Here is a 23,868-nt window from a genome sequence, read left to right as displayed (position 1 = left end):
GACCTCTTACTAGGCCTCACCTCTTAAAGTGTCCACCAATAGCATCACCCTGGGACCAAGTTTAACACATGAACTTTCAGGGGACACTTACGATCTAAACTAGCACTTGGAAATGGAAGACAAACCCTTCAGTGCTCCTCAAATGATATATGGAGACAATGATGTGTGCCCATAGCTAAGTTCTGGTAGCCCCTACCACAGCATATGTAAAGGTCATTTGGGACATTCACTATAATGCACATTATGTCTATAGTGAGGTGAAGAGTGATCCCAACAAAGATATGTCCATATCCTAATCCTCAAACATGTAAATATGACCTTATTTGGAAAAAGGGTCTCTGTAGATATCATTAAGATAAGAAGCTCAAGATAATATGATCCTGGATTATCTGAATGGGTCCCAAATCAAAAAACACTTGTCCTTATAAGAAACAGAAGAAGCATCTATGTGAAGATAAGAAGTAGCCACAGGCAAGGGATGCCTGGGGCCACCAGAAGTTGTCAGATGCAAGAAAAGATTTTTCTTTGGAGTCATGAAAAGGAACACAGTTCTGCTGACACCTTGAGTTTGTATAGCCTCCAGAACTACGAAAGAATACATTTTTGCAGCTGTCGGATACTTATTTTATGGTAATTTATTACAGGAACCTTAGGAAACTAATACTATCCAAAAGACTTAAATTGTTAACTTATGAAATATTAATGGGGAAAAAGGAATTTTCTTGATACTTCCCTCTATTTCACCTACATGCCCAGTCTATCTCCAAGACCAGCTGATCTCACCCTCCTATGTATGTTTCAAATCACTGGCATCTTACCTTCTTCACTGCTACCCCTTTAGTCCAAACCACTCCCACCTCTTACAGGACATCTGCAATGACCTACTGCAAGTGGCCAAGCAATCCTTTGGAAGGACAAATCTGATCATGTCACTCTCCTTCTACCTAAAGTCAGTCAATGCTTTCATGCCATTCTTAGAAATAAGTGCAAAATTCTTAACCTGACTTACAAATCCTGCAGAATCTAGCCCTGCTGACCTCTCTACTTCAGGTCGTACCTTCAGTCCAGACATCCTGCTGCTCTCCTTCAGCTAGCTCTTTGAATGTGCCATCCTCCATCCAAACACAGGAAGTCTTGTGCACATGCTGCTACCTCAGTCTGGATATCCTCCACCACCTCCTCTATCTGGATCTCTGCTTCTTTCAGGTTTTACTTCCTTCTCCCACTCTAGGGACCTGTACAGGTCATTTGGGGTGTTCATCATAATGCACATGATACCTCGCTATACGCTCTTCTTGAACTATATTGCCTTGTTTGGGAGCACTTATCTTTGTAGCTATAAACTCATTGGTGCATTTATTTCTTCAATGTATTTCTTTCCTTCCTAAATTGAAAGAGGCAGAGCTACCTTGTGTTGCTGTGCCAACTGCATTCTCTGAACCAGGATGTCCAGTGATGGGTTAGAAGGGCTGGAGTCCAGCCCACATTCTACTCTTGAACCAAGAGTCCTGGCTGCTGTTCTCTCCCTCGTGCAAAGGTGCTTATTACATTGCAAAAGGAGGAATTCTTCAGGCAAGCTTTGCACCCATGGGGACTACACATGCCCAGAGAAGCCACATTTTTCTAGTTTGCACAATGTCACTGAGAAGGCTGCAAGAAATCCTGATGGACATCATGTGTCATTCATTCTGCATTCTATTAATAGCCCTTAGAACAGGGCTTGGCCCACATAAGTGCCTAATAAATAATTATTGAATAAGTCAGTGAATGTAATTATCTTCCTATCTTTGTGAATGTACAAATACACATTCATTTTTGTCATGAATATGCATATTCAGCCTTGTGTGCTTTTTGTCAGTTTTTTATTATTAAGAATAGCATACTATATTTATCTTTGTAAAATTACTTTTTCTTTAAGTTATGCCTTTGAGGTTTATTCCCAAAAGTAGAATAAGTAGGTCAAAAGGTAAAAACATTTCTATAACTCTTTTAATATATGAGCAAATTATTTTCCAGAAAAAGACTGAACCAATTTACAATGCAAACAGAAATGTATAGCTATTTTTCCTCAGCATTGCTGGTATTACTTTATTTTTCTCATTGGTTTTACATTTTAATAGGTTGTTTTTAATTTGCATTTGCTGAAATGATGTCTAGAAAACAAAACATCTCGATAAATATTCCCTAAGTGAATGAATTTCCAATGGGCCTATTTATTTTCATGAATGTGATCATTTTCTGTCTGTATATCTTTCTTTGTTTACCATCCCTTTTTCAACATATATTGTTATGTGGGTAGTTATTGAGTAGAATTTAAGTATTGACATATTTTTATGTGTTTTAGATAATCTGGTTTTCATTCAAAATTTTTTTTGTCTTTTCACATTATCTTTATCAAATAGCCCATTCTGAGGATTTTGTTTTGATATTTATTGATATTTATCATTGTGAAAAGCCCAAATATTTTGAAAACTAATTCTGTCTCTGTTTTTCTCTTCAAGCTATTTTGCCTATATTGCCTGGAGATTTTTTAAAATATGGGTGCCAGGGAGATGTGTAGACTGTTTTAATTCAATATTCTTACTCTTCATCAAAATAACTCTATTAATAATCTTTTTTCTTCTTCCTTTCCTAAAAAAGCAGAAATAATAGATACAGATATGAGCAAGGGCGGGCATATTTGATTGATTAATATTGGGGAGAAAGCTCTTCATTTCCATTTTTTCCTATTTTAAAACTGTGAATGATATCTATTTAAAAATATGCATTTATATTTTCTCTAGTTTGGAATTTAGACTCTGGTTATGTAGCACCTTTTTGTTTAAGTAAAAAACATAACTCATGTAAGTCCCAAATATTCCTCTGAACAAATATACTATCATATCATTTTTTTAAATGCATGTTTAAATACTCTCAGAATCCCTCCTGAAGTGACTTGGTGAAATGCAAAATTAAGGCTCTTGTACCACCATTTGGAATAGTAGAGAAGGAACAGAGATTCAAAATTTTACATAATTTATAGCACCAGCCTGATGGACTGATTCCCTTGTTTATTTTTCCTAAAGTCCATTGGCAAGTCTGTATCATTAGAATCAACCACACACTGGGCATGGTGGCACATATCTGTAATCCAGCAACTCTGGACACTGAGACAGGAGGATCATAAGTTTAAAGCCAGTTCAGGCAACTTACTGAGACCCTGTCTCAAGATTAAAAAAAAAAAATTAAAAGGTTAAGAGTTAGAGATGTAGCTCAGTAGTTGAACACCCCAGAGTTCAATTTCTAGTAACTTTTTTTAAAAAAATTACTTCTTTGGAGTTACAAAATTGTGGTTTAAGGAAGCTACCTCTTGATTTGAAGTTAGCTCTCATCTTAGGTTTCAATATCAATGATAAAACTCTGAAGTATTTGCTCCTGAACAATTCACCTGATTCTGAACTTTAGTTTCTATGTCTGTAATTATATGCAGAAACCTAGTTTAGCAAATTGGTGTGGTTGTTAAGTCAGAAGATACAGGGGATTCATGAGGAAAAAACATGTCAAAAAAGTATAAGCTTTTCAAAAATACATGACATTGCTAGCTGTTTTGACTCCCTAAAAGCATTTACCTAGACTAACATATTAGCTCAGTTGATATATAGTGTTTTCTAGCCAAACTATCATAGTAAAATATTTCTGTGGGCATTTGAAGGGAGATAAGTAAGTAGGTCATGAAGTACAGAGTACATATTATTATTTTTCTACTCACTCCTTCCTTAGAATTTTTACCAGGATTCTTCATTATTTAATTAATTCTCGAAAGCCAATTCAACTCTGAAATAAAGACCTGGTCAAGGAAAGGGTACCAGGCGTTTTATATCCGTGACATCTTAACTCTTCAACTTTGTTAAAAATACACGTGTGCAGATGCTCCTCAAAAAATATATAAATATATATCTGGGCTAATATGTGTTTGCCATTCAGTACATAGTTTTATGAATATCAAAGTATCTGCAAAGATCAAGAAGCCCAGCAGAGGTGACCCCAGAACATCCTGTGATATTTGCTAACCCACAAAAGTTTTGTTAGAATTTATTCTTAGTCAAATTGTAAAATTACCAAGGAACAAAGTGTTCCCCCAATAACACTGACAAAAATAAAAGAATATTTCAGAAAAAAATCTACACAGGTGATCTAACCTTATGTCCCCCAAATATAACGCAGTTGGAAATTTGCTTAATGGGAACAAATGTTTGAAGTTTTAGCCCTTGACTCAGCATTGGATGTGATGTTTTTTCCACTGATAGCATTTAGAGTTAGTTTTATTTCTATTCTGGGAAATAATTCTACATGAGGAAAAGCATTTAAGACTAGAATTGTCTTTATTTTAGGAGATATTCCCATTTCTTTTAGTTATCAAAACATCAATCATTCTAAATTGGGTGTATCTTTCTAAGAGGAATACCTGACTAGGTTTGTGTCTCAATGCTATGATATAGGAGCTGTGAGACTCTAGGCAAGTTACTCAACTGAGACTTCTTTCTTCATCAGTCAAATAGAGTCACAATAACATATAACTATCCGATAGGATTGAAAAGCATTAATTGTGTTAATAAAAAGACCTTAGAAAACTATCTGATTCATAGTAAGTACTCAATAATATAAACTATGAATGTTACCATTATGGATATTATTATTCTTGTTGTTGTTGTTGTTGTTGTTGTTGTTGTTATTATTATTATTATTATTATTTGCTAATCTGGCTGTCTTGACATGCACTCACACCCTTCCTAGATTACTAACAGCTTGAGGGCAAATGTTAATCTGTTGTGGAACTATATATTTCAATATAGTCTTAATTTATGTCTAATTTATTTTTTTCCTTTTCCTTTTATTTATACAGTGAACACTTTATCCTTCCCTGCATGATTGACCTCCAAAGCACAATAATCTGTGCAATCTCAAACTCATACAAAAAAACTTCTTATCAAAGTCCAGTGAGTTGGGGGTGTACCTCAGTAGTAAAACCCTTGTCTAGTATGCACCAGGCCCTGGGTTCCACCCCACAATACCATAAAATAGATCAATAAATAAGCCCATCTGAGAAAGACAATATTTAAGTATTATTTGTTTCTCTGAATATTCTAAATGGTACTGTGAATCATTTCCAGAGCAACAAAGAGATAGTTGGGTATATGAAATGCACTATACTAACCTACCCCACTCCATTCACGGAATTACTCTTACTGAATTAGAGAATGAAACACAGTCTTTAATTAAGAGCCTATTAAATAATCCTAGCAAATTCACTGTTGTGTCTGTTGTGGGAATAAAAAGTTTTCCATCATTTTACAGAGTAGCCTCTTTATTAAAAACTTAGGAGATTATTTCTATCTTAAAACCAAGAATTGATCGATTTTAATCATATAAATGGCTTAAAACTAAATCTGAAACATTCCTGTGGCTAAATTCGGCTTTTAAAATAAATCCTATTTTATGTCCCCATTTTCATTTTTTTTTACTTCCACAATTGGTTCATATTCTTTTGTATTCTATTTTTCCATGTGTGTTTCAAATACAGTATCTGATAGAAAGGGCCAGGCAGGTTGTGCACTACACAAATTCAGGGGGCTGCAATCACGTTGTACTTTGTTTATGCAGCACACAATTTCTTTCTTTCTTTTCTTTCTTTCTTTCTTTCTTTCTTTCTTTATTTATTTATTTTCTTCCTTTCTTTCTTTCTTCCTTTTTGTAGATCAGATTTTTATTTTGATACAAATGTTTTGTTACATAAAAGTTTAAATACAGTGAATTTACAATACACCTGTCACCCATCATTTCATCATTTCGTTCTTCTTTATGGCTAAATTAAACTCCTTTGTGTAGATATGAGCAAGTTACTCAACTGAGACTTCTTTCTTCATCAGTCAAATAAAGTCACAATAACATGTAACTATCCTATAGGATTGAAAAAGCCTTAATTGAGTTAATAAAAAGACCTTAGAAAATTATCTGATTCATAGTAAGTACTCAATAATATAAGCTATGAATGTTACATTATGGACATTATTATTATTATTATCTTTATTATTATTGTTATTATTATTATTATTATTATTATTATTATTTGCTAATCTTTTACCCATTCATCCATTGATGGACATCTAGGCTAGATCCATAGTTTGCTATTGTGAATTGTGATGTTATAAATATGGATATGCATGTATCACTATAGTAAGATCACCAACTCTTTAGGGTAATATCAAAGAGCTGGGTCATATGGTGATTTCATTCCTAGTCTTTTAAGAAGCCTCCTTATTGGTTTCCAGAGTGATTATACTGATATGCAAACTATCAACAGTGTAAAAGTGCTGCTTTTTTCTCCACATCCTCTCTGGCATTTACTATTGTTTGTATTCTTTTTTTTTTCAATGTCATCTTTTTAAAATTTGTTCTAATTAGTTATACATGACAGCAGAATGCATTTCAACTCTTTGTACACAAATAGAACACAACTTCTCATTTCTCTGGCTGTACATGATACAGTTACATTGTTCATGCAATTATACATGTACATAAAGTAACAATGTCCATCTCATTCCACCATCCTTCCCACTCCCACACCACATTCCCTCTCCTCCCCTCACTCCCCTCTGCCCAACCCAAAAGTTCCTCCATTCTTCCCCAACAACGCCCCAATATGGATCAGCATTCACATATCAGAGAAAACATTTGGTCTTTGGTCTTTGGGGATTGATTATTCCGCTTAGCATGATATTCTCCAACTCCATCCATTTACCTGAAAATGCCATAATTTCATTCTTCTTTAAGGCTGAGTAAATATTCCATTGTGTATAGATACGCCGCATTTCCATTCATCTGTTGAAGGGTATCTAGGTTGATTCCATAGTTCAGCTATTATGAATTGAGCTGCTATACACATTGATGTAGTGCATCACTGTAGTATGCTGATTTTAAGTTTTGGGGGTAATAAACTGAGAAATGAGATAGCTAGATCAAATGGTGGTTACATTCCAAGTTTTCTGAGGAATCTCCATACTGCTTTCCAAATGGGTTGCACTAATTTGTAGTCCCACCAGCAATGTGTGAGTGTACCTCTTTACCCACATCCTCACCAACACTTATTATTGCTTGTATTCTTGATAATTGCCATTCTGACTGGAGTGAGATAAAATCTTAGAGTAGTTTTGATTTGCATTTCTCTAATTGCTAGAGATATTGAACATTTTTTCATATGTTTGTTGGCCACTTGAATTTCTTCTTTTGAGAAGTGTCTGTTTAGTTTATTTGCCCATTTATTAATTGGGGGGTTAGGGGCATAATTTTTTTTAGTTCTTTATATATTCTGGATATTAATCCTCCATCACAAGAGTAGCTGGCAAGGATTTTCTCCCATTCTGTAAGTTATCTCTTCATATTCTTTGTTTCCTTTGCTGTGCAGAAGCTTTTTAATTTGATGTCATCCCAATTACTAACTCTTGGCATTATTTCCTGAGCTTTAGAGATCCTATTGAGAAAGTGTTGTCTGTGCCAATATGTTGGAGTGTTGATCCTTTGTTTTCTTTTAGAAGTTGCATGGTTTCTGGTCTAACTCCTAAGTCTTTGTCCCATTTTGAGTTGACTTTTGGACAGAGTGAGCAATAAGGATCTAGTCTCATTCTTCTACATATGGATAACCAATTTTCCCATCACCATTTGTTAAAAAGCTATCTTTTCTCCAACGTATGTTTCCGGCTCCTTGGTCAAGGATCAAATGACCATACATGTGTGGGTTTGTCTCTGTGTCTTCTATTCTGTACCACTGGTCTATATGTCTATTTTTATACTAGTATCATGAAGTTTTAATTACAATAATTCTGTAGTATAATTTGGAGTCGGGTATTGTGATGCCTCCAGCATTGCTTTTTTGCTTAGAACAGCAAATTATTTCCTTTCCTCTTTAATTTCTCCTTTATTTTCCTTCATAATAAGCAAAACTTTCCCCAAAAAACACATCATATGAGTGGCAAAATTACCATATTTATCGAATTTCTTTACTAATATACTATTAGACTTATAAAATACAATATTTTTAGAAATATATAAATTCAATTATTTTGCATTCATGTGAAATTTCAAAATAGTACTGGAATATTGTTCTTTCTAACTGGCAGCACATAAAATGCCATGTGTGGCAGCCTTGAATAAAAGCTTGGAATTAGTGAATGACTAGAGATTATATGAATATTCTAGCTCTTTCTGAAAAACAATGCACACACATATGCCTATATATTATATATGCTATTTATGCATGTGTGTTAGTCCATTTTCTGCTGCTATAACAAAATACCTGAAATTAGGTAATTCATAAAATAGAAATTTATGTGGCTCACAGTTCTGGGATGTGCTTCCCCAGTAGGCCAATACAAGTAGGCATCAGCATCTTCTTCATATCTGGAAAGGGCCCTCTGGCTACATCATAACTTGGCAGAGGTATCCCATGGCCAGATAGAGCAAGCATGCAGGCTCTTCTTATTAAGCTGCTTATGCCATCATGAGGGCCCCATCTGTATGACCTCATCTCATTCTAATTAGCTGCCCAAATCCCCCACCTCCAAATATCATTAACATATGAATTTTAGAAACATGTTTCTACACATGAACTTTGGAAAACACTTTCAAACTGTAGGGGTGTGTGTGTGTGTGTGTGTGTGTGTGTGTGTGTGTGTGTCCAAGTGCTGTTTGTTGCCCACATTTACACATACAGGTTCTCTCACAGACTTTGCATATGCTCTCTCTCTGTGACATGCACACAATCATTTTGGTTCACTCACCCAAATTTAGCACACTATTCCAAAATAAGTAGCGTGATGTCTAGCTGCACACCACACAGTAGGGTTTAAAACTGCTCAGACAGAATTTTTATCTAATTGTAGCTTCTTCATAATTCAAAGTCAGCATTCTGCAAATAGCTAGTTCTTCTGGAAGATAATCAGATCCCATAACAGTTATTAAAGATGGCTTTCTTTCCATGGAGAGATTAGTAACCTGTTCATAGATACACTTTAATAAATAGTATTATTTGGAATGGTAGAGTTATTTGATTCTAAAACCTGCATTCTTTTCACAAACTCATTCCATGCTTTAATAATTCTCCCCTTTCCCTCCTTCACCTCACTATGTTGAATACACAGTAGAGACTTAATCAGTACTTGAAATGATTATTGAAAATTCAAAAATCCTTGACTTACTGTCTAAGGTCACAGCAAACAGAGGTAGGTCTAGGATTAGAACCAATTCCTTTGTTTCCCTGGTCCATTGCTCTATTCACATTTTTTTTTAACCTGGGGACTTTTCACATTAACCTCCTATTTGTCCTCCAGCATGGACTCTTTGAGAAACTCTATGTGGGGTTGGGAATATTTAGGGAGCTCCTTACTAAGCAATTTAATGAGTGAAACTTTCCATTGGTGGAATGCTGGAGAAGCATTTTGTGGACAAGTGGGGGGGATGCTATTTTAAGCATTGCTGAGAGAGTTTGGGCAAAATCCATCTGGCAGACAGACTATTTCCTCCGTTCAAAAACTCATCAAGCACTCCAAACGTGTAACCTGTAGGCAAGTTTAATTAAAGCTTGAGAAATCTCAAAATAACCTGACATTTAAATATGTTATTTCCGTTCTCCTCTTTTAGTCTGACATACTCACAGAGGCACACTCAGGTTCAAATTAAGCTCCCTAATGCCATCCAGCACTGCCAAACTACTGAAATACCCTGTGTTCAAGGCTACAGGAAAATGAATGAAATCAATTTATCTAATTGTTATCCTTTGAATATTAATATCAGAGATATGTAGCAAAGGAGATAGGAATTCAAGTAAATAAATGTGAAAAAATGATTATGATGGCAGATGATAGATAATAGAATGATACATAGATATATAGATAGAAGGGGTAAATTTTGATTTATCTTGTCTTTTTCTGGTTAAGGCAGAGCTTGCCTTGAAAAGAACCTTAGGAAAGGACTAAAGTAGTGGTTTTTGCCATGTAGCAAAAGAATTGAAAGGTAAAATCAGTGAGCAAAAATAGTAGGCATTAATATAGTCACCCTTTAGGATTCAAGAGTATACCTTCTGTCTTAAAGAAGTCATTCCGTTCTTAAGGGGTCTGGAGATTGCTGGACTACCCTCCCAAACCCCAACTTCAGTGTCAGTCAGGTACAGATAAGTGGCCAACTCTGATGCCCTAAGGTGACCTTACATTAGGTTTCTCACCCCTCTTTTCTTTCCTTCCTGCTGTGGTTTTAATTGAACATTTTATGTGATTCAGTTTTCTTTCCCCTCTTAGCATACAAATTATACTTATTTCTTAAGTTAAATGGCTGCCCTAAAGTTTTCAATGTATATTTTCAGCTAATTTAAGCCAATCTTCAATAACACGAAATACTTCACATGTAGAACCGTTACATTAGGACAGAGCATTCCCAATCCATCCCTTCATCCCTTATGATGTTATCACTCATTTTATTTACCCATATGCTAGTATTACCACATACACTGCTACTCAGTTAAATAATTATCTTTTCTGTATCTTAATGAGAAAAAGAAAATATTTCATTTGTTTTTGTCAGCTTTTTTCACTGCTGCTACCCAAACACCTGATGAAAACAATTTTAGAGAAGGAAATGTTTATTTGACACTCATGGTTTCAAAGGTCTCAATCCACAGACAGCTAGCTCCATTGCTCTTGGGCCCTAAGTGAGGCAGAACACCATGATTAAAGAGTGTGGTGGAGGAAAACAGCTCAGGAAATGGCACCAGGAAGCAAAGTGACTCCAGTCACCAGGTACAGAATATATACTCTAAAGGCATGCCCCCCAGTGATCCACCTCCTCCGGCCACACCTCACAAGCCTACAGTTACCGCCTAGTTAATCCCTATCAGCAGATTAATACATTGATTGGGGAAAGGCTGTCATAACCCCATCATTTCATCTTAAGCCCTCTTGCATTGTCTCACAAATGAGCTTTTAGGGGACACCTCACATCTAAACCATAACATTATTTTATCTTCATTTCCTCCTAGAACAGAGTTCCTCATCTATATGATTTTCCTTCTCCCAGAAAATTTTACCATTTCCTGCCAGACAGATCTCCCTAGTTTTTTCTTATTCTGGGAAAAATCTTTGTTTCTTCCTTACTTTTGAAGGATATTTTCATTGGATATAAAATTCTAAATTAGTAATTTTTTCTTTGGACATTTTAAATATTTCACTCCACTCTCTGGCTTGCATGATTCCTGATGAGAAATCTTCTGTAATTTTTATCATTGTCTCTCTGCAGCTTAGACATTTTCCTCCCTCTGGAGTCTTTCAATATTTTCTCTTTTTGTCTTTGGTTTCCTGTGGTTTGAATATGATATGCCCGGGAATAGTTCCTTTGTTTGGAAAATTTCTGGGCCATTATTATTTCAAATGTCTTTTGTTCTTCTTAGGGCATTTCAATTATGTGTACATTTCAGCTTTCAAAATTATCTCACAGTTCTTTATTTTCAGTTCTGTTTAATCTTCCACATTTCAGCCTGGAAAGTTTCTATAAATGTATCTTTAAGCTCCCTGTTAGGGTTTAGATATGAGATGTCCCTCAAAAGCTCATTTGTGAGACAGTGCAAGGTTTAGAGGTGAAGTGATTGGGTTATAAGAGCCTTAACCCAATGAGTGAGCAGTAACTGAAGACAGGTAGGGTGTGACTGGTGAAGGTAGGTCATTGGGGGCATGCCTTTGAGACATGTATTTTGTCCCTAGTGAAGTCAGTCAGTCTCAGTCTCTCTCTCTCTCTCTCTCTCTCTCTCTCTCTCTCTCTCTCTCTCTCTCTCCCTCCCTCCCTCCCCTCCCTTCCTCTCTCTCCTTCTCAGTGGCCATGTCCTGACCTGCTCTCCTCTGCCACATTATTCCACCATGATGTTCTGCCTCATCTTGGGCCCCCAGGAATAGAGCAAGCTGTCAATGGACTGAAACCTTTGAAATCATGAGTTGCCAAATAAACTTTTCCTCCTCTAATTGTTTTTGTCAGGTTTTTTGATTACAATAATGAAAAAGCTGACTAAAACTCTCACCGATTCTTTCTTGGACCAGTCTGTCAAAAACATTCTTCATTTCTGCTACAGTTATTTTTAAATCTATCATTTTCTTTGGATTCTGTCATTTCATTTTAACCTGTCTGCTTGCACTTCTCACCTGTTCTTGCATGTCATCTACTTTTCCTATTAGATTGTTTAACATGTTAACCACGGTTTTTGTTGTTGTTATTTTCACTGCCTAGGAGTTCTGGCAGCTGTGCAATCTCAACCTGTTTCTAATGCTAGCTTTGTCTCGTCAGACTGCATTTTTTTCTTGCCCTCTAACATTCCCTGTAATCATTGTTGAAAGCAGAAATGATGTGCCAGATGATAGAAAGGAAGGTAGAATTTGCCTTTTGTGTGAACTTTTATGCTAATCTGACCGGGAGTTGGGCTATGTTAATGTTTGCTATAGCATAGATGTCAGAAGATTCAAATTCCTCTTATGTCCCTGTTTTTGTCTTCTGAAGAAAACAAAAGGAATACTTGACTTTCTTAAGTATTCCTCATCAGAGGGAGTTTACACCTTGCAGCTGCTTCAGCTATAATTCACCATTATTATATAGGTGTCCTGCTGTTGGGGGGAAGGCAATGTGTAAGGGAGAGAAGACAACCTAACGTCTTGTAAGCATCAGTCTTTAGGGGTATGTGTCCTTGTGCTGTGATCCTCCAGGTGTTTCTTAGGTTTCTACCTCCTTTAGATAAAACAGGAGGGTTTGAGGGATTGCATTAGGGGAAATACTCTTCACTTGGGTGAGATAAGTATTTTCCCGTGAATTTGAGGGCTATGTTATGGACAACAAATGTACTGAATAATAATTGTTATTTATTTTTCTAAAGATCTCCATGAAATAAGAGTGAAACTGGTGGACAAGACTCATTTTTCTCTCTTACAGCCTTCTGGCATCAGGAGGAGGAAACCGTCGAACTGCCAATGTGGTGGCCCATGGGTTTGCCAATCTTCTAACTCTGGACAAAAAGACCCTCCAAGAAATTCTAATACATTATCCAGATTCTGAAAAGCTCCTCATGAAGAAAGCTAGGTATAACTTTTAAAAACCCAATAGCGGAGCCAGGCATGGTGATGCACACCTATAATCCCAGTGGCTCAGGAGGCTGAGGCAGGAGGATGGCAAGTTCAAAGCCAGCCTCAGCAATTTAGCAAGGCCTTAAGGAAGATCCTGTGTCAAAATAAAACAGGCTAGGGATGTGGCTTAGTGGTTAAGTGTCCCTGGGTTCAATCCCTGCCTCCCCCCAAAAAAAGAACAAAGACAATAGAGGTAGGGACCCATAATCCCAGAAATTCAGAAGGCTGATTCAGGACAATCACAAGTTCAAGGTCAGTGTCAGAAATTTAGGAAGACCCCCCACCCCAGCAACTTAGTGAGACTCTCTCAGAATAAAAAATAAAAAGAGATGAAGATATAGCTTAGTGATAAATCACCCTGGGTTCAAACCTCAGTATAAAAAAAAATAAATAAATAAAAATCCCAATAGAGTTTGACACAGTTGGTTTTACTGTATAAAATCTAAGCTGAGGATAAATTTGGTATGATTGCCATCAACTCTCTTCATGAGGTATGCTTAAGTACAGCTGTTAATGCTGGAACCCGTTGAAAGCTGACAGGTAGGAGAAATTACATATTTTCTGGTAGATTTTGTCAGAAAACTCTCACAGAGCTACCTAAAACTGTTTTCCTCTCCTGACTACAGAGTGCTTCTAAAGCAGAAGGGTGCTAACAAAGAAGCAACCCCTCCAAGAAAAGGCCTTGCCTTTCTCTTTCAACCAAAAGAAAAGACACCGAAAATGTTTAGAGCTCTCCTGGGAGGGACAGGAGATATTGGAAGGCTGCTCAAACTGAAGAGAGAACAAGCAGCTCAGGTAATAAGGCAGAACCAGTTGAGGGAAGTAAGGGAGAGAGCTCCTACTCTAATTCCACTTCAGATGGTATGATAATTTGGGAGAATCTGTAATACTAATGATTACTCCTTTATATATAGCATTTATTAGTATTTGAACCGTGTCCCCACATACCATCACATGTAGTACTCCTCAGTTCATTGTATTTAAATACAGTTGGTCCTCATCATTTATGGATTCTATTTGTGAATCTGCCTTCTCATTATAATTTATTTCTGGCCCCAAATCAGTACTCGTGAGGCTTTTGTGGTCATTTGCAGACAAGTGCACATGCAGAGTGGCAATAAACTCAAGTTGCCTGCTACATACATTTCCCGCCAAGGTCAAACAAGGAGACACTCTACCTTCTTGTTTCAGCTCTTAAAACATTATAAATTAGTAACATTTTATGCAATCTATTTGGTGCCATATTTTTTTGAATTGTGTACTGCTTGTGGGTGGGGTAGGGAGAGTGAGAAAAAGAAAGATATTTTGCTTTTTAAAATGGTTCCCAAGTGTAGTGCTGGCATCTAAAGTTCCTAAGTGCAAAAATGCCTTACAGAGAAAATATATGTGTTAAGTAAGTTTCATTTAGTCACTAATTAGTGTTTTTGTCCATGAGTTCAATGTAATGAATCAATAATTCATTAAATTAATACATTAGATAAGGCATCTCTAAGCCAAGCATGGTGGTACATGACTGTAATCCCAGCAATTTAGGAGGCTGAGGCAGGAGGATGGCAAGTTCAAAGCCAGCCTGGGAAACTTGGGGAGCCATTGTCTCAATAAAAAGGCTGGGGTTGTAGTTCAGTGGTAGAGCATCTTTGGGTACAATCCTCAGAATGAATGAATGAATAAATAAATAAATAAGCCCTAAACAGAAACATATATGAAGCGGTTATATACTGATCAGTTGACAAAAATGGTGTGGCCCTAGGCATATAGGAACCTCACCCTAGGAGCGATGTTCAGCATTAGTTCACATGTTCATGGTGACTTTATAAAACAAAACTTTGATGAGCAATGAGAATCAACAGTACACATACACACACATATATATAGGTATATAAGCATATATATATATATATATATATATATATATACAAGCCATTATATATATAAATATATATAATATAAATATAAATATACAAGCCATTTTACCAACATGCCAATAAAATTTTTAATAAACAATCAATATATATTAAAAATATTTCAAGTCAAAAATTACAGATTTCATCCAAGTCCTTCATGTTAAAGAAAAAACCAAGACCCTATTAGACCAGGACGCAAGAAAAGACCACTGACTCCAATTAAAATCAAATTAAAGCAAGCTTATTATTTCCACCAGCCGGGCTGCCTCTCCCACCCAAAACTGCGGGAACAAGACAGCACCCGCAGCTTTCCTGCAGCCCAGGTTTATAGCCCAGAAAGTTACACAAAGGGGGGTTACAGATAACAGAACTCTGAAGAGCATAACACAAATGGTAGCTTACATTTTTGCTGGCCCCGACATCAGAATTTATGAAGGTCATTAGAGCCTCAGAGAGGGTCGTTATCTGGCCAGGGAAGGCCAAGATTTGTGAGGCGTCACTAAAATTTCAGAGAGGGCTGCTATCTGGTCAGAGAGCCAGGCATGGGTGAGTTCAAGGCACGGGCATTCCAAGCAGGTTCAGAATTTGCAGTAATTTATAGTAAAGCCGAAATTATCTTTTCATGGCTTTGTGGTGAGGTGGCTCCCAATTTTAAGAAAAGATCAGGTTGGGTCTATAAACCCAGATTAAGAAATTTGGATAAGATCACAATTAGTTATAGGGTGAAAATCTACTACTCTACTACCCAGTGTTCAGACTTTACCACTTCTGCTTCTAATTCCCAGAAATGTAAAGTCATTCAAATGTTGTTTTTCTCTCCTTTTTTTAAAATTTTTGTTTCTATATTTATTTGATTCTCATAATAAATCTATGAAAGCAGATATTGAGAAACAGAATGGGAATTCAGGTTTTCTACATCTAATCATTATGTTATCTCTAAAAATACTAGAAATGGGCAGCTGTGGACCTTTCAGAAATGAGTGAAACAAATATCACAAAATCAATCACAGTCAAGAAACTGAAACTTACCCCTTACTTTTCCACATACACAACACTGTGGTAAAAATAGGGGTGTTGTGTAAATCAAATGCCTCATTTATATCAATACTGAAATAATAATTTTCACAAAGAACATATAAGGATAGAGAAATATATAACTAAATTTCTTAAAATTCTCAACTTTGGCCAGGTTTGGTGGCACTTGCCTGTAATCTCAGCAACCCTGGGGGCTGAGGTAGGAGGATCACAAGTTCAAGGCCAGCCCTGGCCACTTAGTGAAACCCTGTCTCAAAATAAATGGTACAATACCTCTGGTTCAATCCTGAGAACCAAGTGGGAGGGGGTGGGGGGGTACCTCAAAGATTCTCAACTTCACCTGTGCACATTTACATCTTGAGAAGGCCTCTTTTAAGTTTATCCCAAGCATCACCAGTAAAGAACTTAGTAGGATTTTTACCATGAAATTTCTATAGATAACACTAAATATGAAAGGTTCAAAAATGATAACTTAAGCACTCATGAGACAAATGGAGAAAATTGTGCTAGGAAGAAATATGAGTTTCTCCAAGAGGGTCTCCCTTGAGCTTCTGCAGAAGGAAAAAATAGATGTTCTATAGTATTTTTACATAGCATTTGGTTAATACTATGTTTTATTAAAATATAAATATTTAAAATTTCACCTTCATAAAATAAATGAAATAAGTAAAAACTCAAAAACAAAAAGCAAAGAATCCTGAGCATTGAGTCTAATAAATCTAAGTGTATGAGGACCAATTGGAAGAGAATTCTTTGGCAGGGACAGAAAATGAAATCTAGACTAACCCTGTAAACCAAATGCAACAATTCAGCTTCATTCTACAGCAGAACGTTTAGTGGATGTTAGAAGCAAGTCAGACATGATTTCCATATTCAGTCAATTCTGATAACCTTTGTCTTGGCAGGAACCATTGTATGCTAATCAAGATTCCAATTTCCTTGCTTATGATTCCAATACCAATTCTTTGTAACTGCTTCTTCCAGGAAAAATGTGAATCCCCCAAAGAAGAAGAGGATAAAGGAAAAGAAAATGAAGATAAAGGAAAAGAAAATGAAGATAAAGGAAACGAGCCAGCTGAAAAAACACCAGACAAACCCAAATGTAAAGAAAGTTCTATTGCAGCAGAGGAAATGCCCCCCTCAGTTGAAAGGGCAGTTTTACCCAGAGGAACTTCTAATCAATCACTCATCATCAGCATGGCTCCTTCTGCTGAGGCCGGGGAGGAGGTCCTGACTATTGAAGTCAAAGAAAAGGCTGAGCAATAGATGTTTGATTATCTTTAGATGCAATCTAGCTAGTTCCCAGAATTTTAGCCTAAATTAATGATGGTAAATGACCTTGCTATGACCCTTGAGAAAACCATAGGCAAATCCCTAATTTAGTTTTTAAGACTTATCAGAGGGTGTGATTTTATATAGTGGCATTAAGATTTTTTTTTTTAATTTTGATTCTCCAATGTTGTTAGTTTTGTGCAATTGCCATTTCTTCTAAGCATATGTAGTATACTCCCTTCACCCCTTATGTTTTATTCTGGTAATGTTTCTTCTTCCTTCCATTTTGATTAGCTTGGCCATGGCTCTGATGTGATTCGTTATCCTTTGTCTTGTACATTTCTTGTGTGTAATTTCTGGTAGAGCACTTCTATTCTCGGCTAACTATTCTATGTATAGAAGGGTATAGGATCTTAATAAACTAGGTTAAAAGTCAGATGATTTCCATTCAAACAAGGATGAGGAGTCACTAAAATATCAAATCACCCCCAGAAAGAAAGCGGATTCCATAGAGCCTTCTGAATGAGACACCTGGTTTTCAGACTAGTCCACTGAAGATCAGTGATTATCAGGAGGACTAACAAACTGACTGGCAAAATCACATTGTAGAAACATGTTAGAAAAATTATTCCCTTTTCCAGAGACACAAACTTTAATATTTTCCCTTATACCAACTTCAGCCATCATCTACCTAGCTCTTCTGGGCCAACAGTCAGACTGAAGAAACCAGACTGTCCCCATCTTCATATAGGCTAAAGTGACATTTCCCAGAATCTCCCTCAAGCACTGGCTTCATTCAAAAGGCAATAGATTAGAGTTTCTCATCGTTTTAAGCTTTAGTAAAAAAAAGTGATGAGGTTGGGGAGGCAGACTGTACACATGTCAAATTGACATATTCCCATAATTTGCGGAACCTACATGTACAGCTGTTTATAAAATCTCCAAGTTAATTAAGTGCACTTTAGGAAGTTGTCCTCATGAATCAGCTAGCATTAGCATAATTACCAAAGTTGCATGCTGTGAAGAGACTAAGAAAGCCAGGCTGATGTCGGAAGTAATAATACATATAGAATTCCATTCCAATAAATGCCATTATTGTATAACATCAAGGTCTATATAATAAGGCTATTTCCAAGTCCCAGAAGATGGTAATTATTGAAGCACTGTATTAAGAGGATTTTAGCAAATTATATTATCCCAAAAGCCTGCAACATAGATACATTGAGCAAACACGGTACAAATCAATTATTGTAGCAAAATATATCATTTGGTAGACTTGCCATGGTTTAACCTAGTATTTGAGTATCTCAAAACATAACAAGTTTTACAAAATGTCACTTGGTCTTTCTCAGGATTTAAGCAAATATGGACAAATTTTTAAGTAGCACTTACCCAATAAGTGGAAATTTGTGTATAGTACAGTGACTAGAAAGTTCAGAAAGAAAAGAGCCTAATAACAGGAATGAATGAATGAATAAATAAATAAATAAATAAATAAATAAATAAATTTGAACTTGTGAGCACTTTATACTCTGTAACTTTTTCAAGTGAAAATTAAAATATGATACCAATGCATTTATGCATTCCCTGTTGATCATTTCTCCCCGAAACTATCCTATTTTAGACATTATCATCTTAATTTCAATCCATTAGTCTAACTAACATCTAGGAATGTCAACAGCTCTTTTTACTTATGCAGGGCAATAAAATCTTCCAAGTTGTATTTTTAATCTAATTATCTTCTTTTGCATCCAGCATGTTTTCTGTTCAATCCAAAGAGACATTCACTTTTCACCTAAAGTGTGTACTAATCTCTAGTCTAGCTTCTCAGTTCTTTTGCCATAGAAAAATCAGAACTTTCTAAAAACATTTTTTGACCACTTTACCTTCCTACTCAGAGACCGTATTAGCTGGGGTTCTTCAGAGAAATAAAACCAATAGGCCCTTGGATTGACAAGGGGACTTACACCATTGGTTCTTCTGATTCTTAAGCCTTTGGATTCAGACTAGAACTACATAACTGAGTTTCATGGGGCTCCATCTTGTAGCTGGAAGATTGTGGAGTCAATTTCTTATAATAAAAATAGAGATATATGAAAAGATTTATTATACATTTTCATAATATTGTATAAAGAGATATTTATGGTATATGTATTATATATAAAAAGAGTCATGATTAGGAACTGCCTCACACAATTATGAATGATGAGGAGTCCCATGATCTTCTGTTTATAAGTCAAAGACACAGAAGAGCTGGTCATATAGCTCCAGTTTGCAACCCAAGGCCTGAGGACCAGGAGGCAAGATAGTGTAAGTTCCGTTCAAAGCCATGATTTAAAATGGTTTAGTCCCAACTCAAGCAGTGAGGCAGAGAGAGTGAATTCTCCCTTCCTCCACCTTTTTATTCTACTCAGACCCTCAACAGATTAGAAGATGTCCACCCATTGGGGAGATCTGCTTTATTCAGTCCACCAATTTACATGCTGTCCTCACCCAGAAATACCCTTGCAGCCTCACCCAGAAATAATGTCTTAACCTCCCAATTTGGAATCCTCTTGTGCCTTTCAAATTGACACATAAATTAACTACCTCAGGGACCTATTAATCCTCCTACCAATTAAATATTTTTATGTGAATATAATTAACACCAACCCAATGATGCCTTCCACTCAAACTGGTCTTGCTTTTTTCGGGGGTGGGTGTATACTGGGAATTGAACTCAGGCACTCAACCAATGAGCTACATCCCAGCCCTTTTTTGTATTTTATTTAGAGACAGGGTCTCACTGAGTTGCTTAGTGCCTCGCTGTTGCTAAGGCTGGCTTTGAACCCATGATTCTCCTACCTCAGCCTCCCAAGCCACTGGGATTACAGGCATGTACCACTGCTCCCAGCAGGTCTTGCTTTTTCTTGAACTACCATCCGCTCTTCTTCCTCTGGCCTTTGTCCATTCTGTTTGCCAGTCTGGGAGGCAGTTTCTCCTCTATCACTTACCTTTCCTGTGATTCCAAATCCAAACATATTCTCTCTTTCCCAACTGACTCCAAAAGCAATCTATGATAGTTCTATTTCAAAAGATCTCTTCCACACTTTCAAGAAATATCACAGATGAAACTTAATTGTTGTATAATTTCTGTTTAATTGTAAATTATTTCTGCTCAATGATAAATGATAACAGGATAAAACTAATGCTTAGGTTTAGTTATATAAAGGCTAAAAAACCTGATTTTTTAAAGGCAGAGAGAATCTGAATAGGCAATTCATGGTGGCAAAAGAAACAGGTAATTGACAGAGAAAAGATGCTTGACTTTTGCTCAAAGAAACACAAATCAGAACAAAATTAGAATATCACTGTATACCTGTCAAGTTGGAGAACACAAGAAGGCAGAAAATGATATCAAGTTTTTGAAAGTATGTAAATTGGATGTACAACTCTACCAATACTTAGCAAAATCCTGACAGTGTACCTTACAATACAGCAATATCATTACAGAGTATGTATCCCAGAAAATTCTCCAGCAGGTCCATAAGAGGAAATGTATGAGAATAGACAGCATTGTTTGTGATACAAAGGAACTGGAGTCAATTCTGGTTATCTACCTCTCAGAGAATAAAATACAGTGTGTGGGAGTGTGGGTGGATTTACAAGATGGAGTTCGATTCAAAAGTTAGAAGCAATGAATTTATTATACATAAAGCAACACATTTAGATCTTTTCCAAAGACTGGTGTGGATGTTTAAAAAGAAACTGAATAAGACCTTCCATAATACTGTGCGTGTGTACTTAAAGATCAAATATAAACCATCAGGATCAAAACTGCAATCTAATAAAGCCAAGTTCATTAACTAGCTGCAACAAGGAAGAACATTCACTAGGAGGAAAACACAGCTGTGCCACCAAACACAGGGAAGGGCAAGTGGCTATAGGACATTGGGGAAAGGTGGAGGTTAGACAGTTTGTAAACAGAGTAATGTTTGACAGACTTGAATCAAGCAAGGCTGTGTATAAAGGGGTTAAACATCAGGCCCAGGCCAAGAGGCAGATTAAGGGTCCTGTTTCCTTGGAAACTACTACATTAAGATAAACAGAATGCTGTGTCCCAAAACCTCTTATCTGAAGTTGTGCACCTGGCTGTTTTTCTGTGTCAAAATGACTCAGACCCTTCAGGCAAACGTGGAATGTTTCAGTCTTGCTGATAAGATTTCAAACAGGAAAGTTTCTGACAATCTATGATTTTAGGAAACAAAGTTCCTCTGCACTACGTCCTTTTGTTGATTAAAAAGCAGTTTTTACAGGTTCCAAATTTAAAACATACACAAAACACTGTATGTCTTTCCCAAGTATATACATGCCAAGTAGTAATAGAATGATTGACCAGTGTGCAGGAGGCCCTAGATTCTATACTCAGCACTCCAAAAAAAAAAAAAAAAAAAAAAACCAACAAACACATGTCTAAGGAACTATGTTATAAGCAAGCAAGCATTAGAAATAGTGACTAGTGACTATGGGGGAAGAGGGAAATGGAAGTTGTAATAGATGACATAAGAAAAAAACAAAATATATCACAAACTGGGAAGTATGATCATCTCAATTCTGTGCCCTTAAGTTGTATCTAATAACAAGCTAGTGGAGAAGTGAAGCTTCTATCAACACCAGAATCCTTCCTTTAGCTTTGATGACCCCTCAGCCACACTATAAGTCCCTGTAAACACAGTGCTACTCCATCTACAACTGGGGCTTGACCTGCAATGAAATTTTCCTTTTACATATGGATTAGTTACATGAACATTGCAAAGATTCCTGACAACACTGTTATGTACTGAACTGTATTATTTCAGAATTCATATATTGAAATCTTACCTCCCAACATAACTGTATTTGGAGAAAGAGCATTTGAGGAGGTAACCTAGTTTAAATGAGGTCAAAAGGGTGGGTGGGGTCCTAATCCCATAGTACCTGTGTCCTTATAAAGAGCAAAAAAGACACAAGAAATAAGTCTGCACAAGAGAAAAAGCCACGTGAATACACAGTAAAAAGACTGTTGTCTATAAGCCAAAAAGGCGCCACAGGAAGAACTAACACTTGCAGCACTTTGACCTTGGACTTCCAGCCTCCAAAACTGTAAGACATATCTCTGTTGTTTAAGCCACTCAGTCTTTAGCATTTTGTTAAGACAGCCCTAGCAGGTGGATATACTTGGTTTTGTTAACTACGGTGGGGAAAAAGCTATGGGATAAGTAAGAAAGAAGGGTGGTAGAAAGGAGGCGCAGAGCACATTGTAGGGGTTCAAAAGTCAGTGATAAGAGAGGTTTGGAGGTGTAGAATAGCAGGTATCTGAGGAGAAATTTTAAGTGAAAATTTGAAGACCATCCTCCAAATTAGCTCATTTGCTAAGTCTTTTTACCAACAGGTAGTTCTCAGCAACTAAACTACAGGGAAGCACAGTTGTTGAAATCTGGATGTGTAACCTCCATAGATGTTGGACACATTTCTCTGAACCAATCTTAACAAGCTCATTATGTTTCATAAAAACTCAGGATATTAGTCCATACAGTGTTTAAAGATGTGAAATAGTTTGAAGGTACAGGTGGAATGTGGTAAAATGTGTATGGGGATGCATTTTCCCTGTGGATTTCAAAAACATTTTCTGATTAAAAAAAGATTCTAGGTTGATGTGTTAGTCAGCTTTTTATAACCTGACAAAAACAACTTAGTGGAAAAAAGATTTATTTGAGCTCAAAGTTTCAGAGATTTCAGTCCATGATTAGTTGGCTATAGTGCTTTGGGCCTGAGATAACAAGACATCATGAAGAAGAGCATGGTGGAGGAAAGCTGTTCAGTTCATGGCAGCCACAGAGGGGAGAGAGAGAGAGAGAGAGAGAGAGAGAGAGAGAGAGGAGGGAGCCAGGAACAAAAAATACCTTCCCAGGGAACACCTCCAGTGACCGACCTCCTGAACCATGCCCCACCACCTATAGTTTCCACCACCTCCTTGTAGTCCATTCAACCACCAATGGATTAATCAATCCACTTATGAAGTCAGAGCCCTCATGATTTCCTAAAATCCCATCTCTGAACATTGCTGCAATGGGGACCAAGCCTTCAGAACATAAGCCAGTGGGGGACATTCCAGATCCAAGCAATAACAGTTGATTTCATAGATGTTGAGAGTAGGATGATTGTCACCAGAGATAGGAAGGGGTGGAGAAGAGAGGTGGAAAGTGGGTTCCAGAATACAGTTGGCTGGATGGAATAATGTCCAGTATTCCACAGCACAGTAAGGTGACTATAGTAAAAACAAGTTATTACATATTTTATAAGGAACTAGAAAAAAAGGAGCTCAAAGCTTCCCAACATGAAGAAATCATAAATATTTAACAAGAGGAAAATACTAATTATTCTGATTTAATCATTATACTTTTAATACCTGTATCAAATTATAAAACACACCCCATAAATTCGTATAATTAATGTGC

At 36.6% G+C, this 23,868-nt stretch overlaps 1 protein-coding gene across 1 annotated transcript in view; it reads left to right on the top strand.

Moving 5' to 3' along the window:
* The window catches only part of Cngb3 (cyclic nucleotide gated channel subunit beta 3), a 134,202-nt gene extending 116,816 nt beyond the window's left edge, over positions 1-17,386 (top strand). Inside the window, exons 16-18 of the mRNA XM_076836248.1 lie at positions 12,991-13,137; positions 13,808-14,015; positions 17,105-17,386. Of these exons, the coding sequence (XP_076692363.1) occupies positions 12,991-13,137; positions 13,808-14,015; positions 17,105-17,386 (637 nt within the window). The remainder of the gene's footprint in view (positions 1-12,990; positions 13,138-13,807; positions 14,016-17,104) is intronic.
* Positions 17,387-23,868: the final 6,482 nt, after the last annotated feature.

This window comes from Callospermophilus lateralis, chromosome 16 (assembly GCF_048772815.1).
Source record: "Callospermophilus lateralis isolate mCalLat2 chromosome 16, mCalLat2.hap1, whole genome shotgun sequence".
NCBI classification, from domain to species: Eukaryota; Metazoa; Chordata; class Mammalia; order Rodentia; family Sciuridae; genus Callospermophilus; species Callospermophilus lateralis.
Note: the sequence above shows the minus strand (reverse complement) of the source record. Positions and strands in the feature narration are given on the sequence as shown.